General features: G+C 41.5%; 1 protein-coding gene across 3 annotated transcripts in view; it reads right to left on the minus strand.

The window, feature by feature from the left end:
• Positions 1-5,657, minus strand: part of PHACTR1 (phosphatase and actin regulator 1) — a 251,629-nt gene extending 245,972 nt beyond the window's left edge. The window contains exons 1-2 of one of the 3 annotated variants that reach the window (XM_028737713.2): positions 5,180-5,657; positions 3,092-3,228 (exon numbers count right to left, since the gene is read on the minus strand). In XM_028737713.2, coding sequence (XP_028593546.2) covers positions 3,092-3,170 — 79 coding nt within the window. In that variant the 5' untranslated portion in view covers positions 3,171-3,228; positions 5,180-5,657. Of the gene's footprint in view, positions 1-3,091; positions 3,229-3,916; positions 4,090-5,179 lie in introns of those variants that run through there. The other 2 variants (XM_077933291.1, XM_028737711.2) reach the window with 2 other exon arrangements.
• Between the last annotated feature and the right edge of the window lie 343 nt (positions 5,658-6,000).

The raw sequence follows: 6,000 nt of genomic DNA on the forward strand, positions 1-6,000 counted from the left end.
AGGAAGTGGGCACTCGGAAAACTGATGTACTGTTCACATGCACAATTAATGCAGAAACTCTTTATTACTGAGGCCACCCTTCTTTTGATTGAGGTGGATTTACACAGGCAACAGAATGAGGTGGGAAGTGTTCTGAGGCAGTCAAGTACTTTATAACCCTTCCAAACAGAACATCATTTTAAAATATGCCTGCGTTATTAACTCAACAAAAACGAAAGCTCCCTGCAAGGAGAAAATTAGCACAACAAGGAGAAATCTCTCTATTGTATTTGATTTCTTCACATAGGGCAGTGGTTTTATATATTTATTCAAAAGTGTAATAATGCCACTTGTGGTGGTAGAGTCTACTACCAGAGGACTCGAGCATCCAATGTATGTACAGTGGTACCTCCGGTTATGAACTTAATTCGTTCTGAAGGTCTGTTCTTAACCTGAAACAGTTATAAACCTGAGGTAACACTTTAGCTAATGGGGCCTCCCACTGCTGCACCGCCACCGCACAATTTCTGTTCTCATCCTGAGGTAAAGTTCTTAACCTGAGGTACTACTTCCAGGTTAGCAGAGTCTGTAACCCGAAGTGTTTGTAACCTGAGGTGTTTGTAACCCAAGGTACCACTGTATAGAGCTAGATTATTCCCAGTACAGTACTAATACAATAATAATAATCTGATTTCTTCTATGCACGTTCACTCCTGAAGGTCTAAGTAAGGAGCAATTTTCATTCAGATAACTTCATGGAGGAAAAAGTTAAAATGACTTTGGACTTAAATATTTGAGATATATAAGTTTGTTCTTGGTCTCTAATGGTCTCTAAGGTGCTACTGGACATTATATCTAGATCTAGATCTAGACCTAGATCTATCTATCTATCTGTATATATTCAACTGCATCAGACCAACATGGCTATCTACCTGAATCAAATATTTGAATTCCCTATATATACTTTGCCTGGATATTAAATGGTGCTGGTACCTTCAGTACCCCCAGAAAAAGCACTGGCTATAAGTATTTTAAATAAAATATATAATTACTACCATCACCACCCTGGCCACTCGCCGCAGTCCAAATCCCAAATTATGTGTTTGGTGTAGGGTGTAGTTTGCTCTTCAATTTTACATGTGTAGGACTGAGCTTTAAGCAATTTTGTTGTTGCTGTTGTTGTTGAAGTGCCCAGTGGCACTTCAAAATTGTGTGGGCACAGATGAAAGCCTTCCATTGCAACCAACTTCATTTCCAGCAATTGTACTGAGAGGAAATCAAAATACAATAGGAAGTTATTGTGTGTGTGTAATCCGATCTCCTTTTCAATAAAGAAGACATTCATTAAGGCACAAGCCATCAATAAAACAATAATGATTTGTTATGCATAGCCCATTTGCTATCTTCTTTCAATCCCTGATGATATTATATCCCCCGGATGCTTTTGGCCTGAGGTGCAGTGATGATGCTGACAATGGTTCGGTGGTGGCTTTAAGGGAAAGACATGTGCTGACATAAGTGCCAGGAGCCCTCGTGCCTTTCCGTAAAAGCATGGCAGTAACTGGAAAATGCCAGGCGCCTGCAGCAGTCTCCTGCCACATAGAGCCTGGGCATTTCTCAATAATTTCCTCTTTAAAGGCTCAAGGTTACTCAAGACACCTCTGCGTCTTATCTATGGGGATGAAAACCAGCCATCTTGACATCATTTTGGGTGCACACCAAATACATTTTCAGCCCCTTTGAGATGTCACCATATTTTTCACAGCTCCTTGGGCCAAATGAGAGGTGACAAGATGATATCCATGGTAGGATCTCCTTTTTACATATGTTAAAAAATAAAATCGGGGCAGAGAGAGAGAGAGGGAGGGAGGGAGGGAAGAGAGCAATAAATTCCAGCCAGAGTGTTGGAGGAAAAGGAACTTAACATCATGCATACCTGTATGTTTCTCCCCATAGTCGTTTCAAGGTCAAGTAAGGTCAAGATAATGGCAGAGTGGGGAAAGGATTGCACTCCCTCCCCTGATTCCACCAGCCCTGATCTGACTCTGCTCTTCCCAATAGCTTTATTTAACCTTTCAAAAGCATACAACAGAAAGCCAATGTGGTACAGTGGTTTGAGCAGCCTTCCTCAACCTTGGGTCCCCCAGTGTTGTTGGACTACGACTCCCATTACCCCTAGTTATCAGGACCAGTGGTCAAGGATGGTGGGAGTTGTAGTCCAATAACGTGGGAACACAAACTCGAAAGTGTTGGACTAGGACTGGGAAGACACAGGCATGACATTCATTGGGTGACCTGCAGCTAGTCACTGCCTCTCAGCCTAATCTACTTTACAGGGTTGTTGTGAAGAGAAAATGGAAGAGTGTGTGTGTGTGTGTGTGTGTGTGTAGAACCAGGTGTGCTGCTCTTTGAGTCCCTTGAAGGAAAAGTAGTGCAATAAATAAATAAGCAAATCTCGTAGGGTCCCCATTAGCATCTTGAAAGGTGCATTGAAGATTGAAGCCACCTCCCATAACAAGAGAAACAGACACAGTTTCCATCCACTGGTTACCTTCATCTCAGACTCCTCCACCCTCCAATGGCCACTCTTGCCCAGCCTCCACCCCCACCCAAGCCAGGGCTGTTCTTTCTTTGGAAAGTCATTCCCGAGTCAGCTGAGCTATCTTTGTTCTACCACAGGGGTCAGCAACCTTTTCCCATCCCTCAGACCATGTGATGGGCAGGACTATATTTTGTAAAAATATATATGAATGAATTCCTATGCCCCACAAATAACCCAGAGATGCATTTTAAATAAAAGGACACATTCTACTCATGTAAAAACACCAGGCAGGCCCACAAATAACCCAGAGATGCATTTTAAATAAAAGGACACATTCTACTCATGTAAAAACAAGCTGATTCCCGGACTGTCCGCAGGCCGGATTGAGAAGGCGATTGGGCCTCATCCGGCCCCTGGGCCTTAGGTTGCCTACCCCTGTTCTACCATAAGAAGGGAACTTACCATTTCCCCTCATGCCTTCCACCAGGGGGCAACAGTGCCTTTACCTTAACATATTTATAATTATTATTATTATTAACCCCGGTAACTCACCACCTCAAATTACATTACCTTGAGCTCCTTGACTGTAAAACAGCCGATAGGCAGAGTCAACATCTAGGAGGTAGTCCATCTTGAAAGGACTATCCATCTTAGAGGGATTTTGTGGTCACTTCTCCCTTGTTTCCCAAAGTGATGTAGTCAGCCTCCTAAGAAAAGGAAGAGGAAAACCCTGAATATTAAAACAGGCTAAAAGCTTACAGGCAATATTTAAGCCATCCTAATTTTGGAGGGTGGGGAGATGGGGTGGAAATCCTCTACTTTTTCATTTCATTCAAGTCCCCAGTTTTCCACATTGCATGTTTCCCCATACACAAATTCAGAAAAATGAATGAATGAATTGGAAGTTTGCAATTTTTGTGCATCTGAAGCTGCTCACCTTTTAAACTGCCTGTTGCACCCTGCCTTCCCCTTAAAGACTGTGTGAATATTATTCTTGCCGCACTAGAATCCTAAGCACCCCGTCAATACTGCAATACAAATGCTAATAAATCCGTTTTTAAAAAAACCACAAACATTTTCTCCAGTCTTCTGACAATATTAGCCTTGCACTTTTCCAGAGATGAGTCAGCCCACAATTATTTTTGTAAAATGTTATTTCATGCTGGCAGGGAGGACTGGTATGACTTCATGCTGCCAGCTTTTAAAATGTTGGAGAAAGTGACTATCATTCCCATATTGTCAAACGTTCTCCCTGTAAGCTTTTTGGGTGCTAGCATTCTCCTGAAATCTTTACACAGTGTCGGAGTAGTAAAAGTAGCTTCTGGCATGCACTGGTAGTACGCATGCATTTTGTATTCGGTATGTTCACTGTCAATGATCCTGGCTCCGTCTTACCTTCCAGACTCCTGGGTTTTCCTTCCCCTCCAGGGCACTTATGCTATATATTTAGAATCCAGCATTCACCAAACATTAGAGACAACCCTGGATATTAACTGTGGATATTAACAGCATTTGAAAGGAGGTGGTGGCAGAAATACTGGAATTAATCACCTCTGTTATGCTTAATTATCAAAAAAAGGTCCTCCAGGATTCCTTTAAAAGCATCTCCTCCCATTAGTCCTAGAGACAGGTTCCCGAAGCATAGGTGGGGAATTCTTCTTCTTGGTCAGTCAGCACGAGACCATTTCAATATTTGCAAGCTTTATCGTAGCAAGAAAACTTCTGTAGTTCTTCAAGGAGGTTTTCTGCAGCATCAAGATATTTATATATATATAGCGAGAGAGAGAAGTCTGCCAATGGTGAAAGGTTCAGTAGTTTCGAGTGAGAGTTCTTTTGATCTGGCTAAAAGTCCCCCAATGCAAGCAAATAATTTTGATGGTTTGATTGGAACTCAGATGAATAATGTATAACATCAACTGGACCTCTTTTATCTGATACCAGGAGATGTTACTAAGCAACAGAAGGTGACACTTGCCTCTCCTCTACGCCCACTCAACCTCTCTCTCCTCAGGAGGAAAAGACCATCAGCTCCTGGTGGCAACTTTCCCAACGAACAACATATACATACATACATACATTCTATGAATGTGATTTATTTCTCTCTCCCCACAACCCACATTCCTGATCTTCTCTTTCTTTGCTCAATATCAGAATGGTTAGCATAAGACGAAATGCTGCTGCAATGATTAACTCATACCACTTTGCCTTGTCTAATAATTTACTTCCACCAGCCCGCACCCCCCACCCCACCCCGACTATTTACCACAAGAAAAATGGGGCTATAAAGTTATCTCACAGTAAAATGCAAAGTGATGAATAATGCAGGGGAATGCTTCACTGACCAATTCTGTTCTTATCAAGAGCTAGTGGATTGGTTTTAGTCACTCTCTCTCTCGCTTTTGGATATACCAGACATGTTTTCCTAATGCCCAGCAAGTCCAAAGGTTAAGCCCCCCTCGCCTTGCAAAACAGTTCTCTAGATTTCAGAAATATAAAGATTATCTTGACTAAGAATCTCTGCAAAACAAATGCATAAAGCCTATTAAAAAAATATTTTCATCTAGATAAGGATCAGGAATAATCTATACAGGATTTTTAAAATAAATAAATAAAAATAAAGCAAAAGAAAACAATTGTTTATAGGAGAAAGGTACTTACCAATCTCACGATCCTCTTTGCATCTTACTGTATACCATGAAGTAAAGCTAAGCAGTAATTAAAACTGCCTCTAAATCCTAGCAAGTCACTTCTAATTCTCACTTCAGTCTTAAAATAAAAAATGAGGAGGAGAAGGTAACAAGACTGCTGTATACAATGAAGAATTTGGAACCCCTATGCACAGATGAAAGGAGCCTGTCTTTTTCAGAACACATTTGCCTACTAATATATATATATAAAAGCAGCTTTATTTTACTGGCTTATCTGTTCCCTGCTTCCTACCCCCTCAATTTCATTTGCATTTGAAATTATTTCTGTGTCTCCTCCACTGCTCTGTAAAAGGTATGGAGTATTTTCTAATCATGACAAAATGTGCTGGGTGGTTCGAAGCAACCCCACTTTTCTTCTGAGCCAGGAAACATGGTGAGTAATTATAATTGGTAGTTATTTTCTAGAATGAAATGCACAGTCTCTCTCTCTCTCTCTCTCTCTCTCTCTCTCTCTCTCTCTCTCCTTTCTCTAATGCAGTTTCTAGTTCCTCCCTCCTTTCGGAAGTGCATGGCAACACAATTGCTCGAGCAAAGCATCTATTAGGGGCAGGATCCAAGTGGGACTGTTCTGATCATATTTTCTCTGCAGCATCTGCACATGCAAGGGACTTGCAAATCACACACATTCTGGCTGGTAAAATTCAGATTAATATACAAAAGTCTCCCCTTCCCATAGCTTTACTGGACCCCTGACTACTGGCCTTTGGTGCCCATTGCTTGCTCCTGTTCCTAGGTCCTGCACAAGGTCCTTCTTCTTGGCTTAGGGTGGCC

Source organism: Podarcis muralis, chromosome 8, assembly GCF_964188315.1.
Source record: "Podarcis muralis chromosome 8, rPodMur119.hap1.1, whole genome shotgun sequence".
Lineage (NCBI taxonomy): Eukaryota > Metazoa > Chordata > Lepidosauria > Squamata > Lacertidae > Podarcis > Podarcis muralis.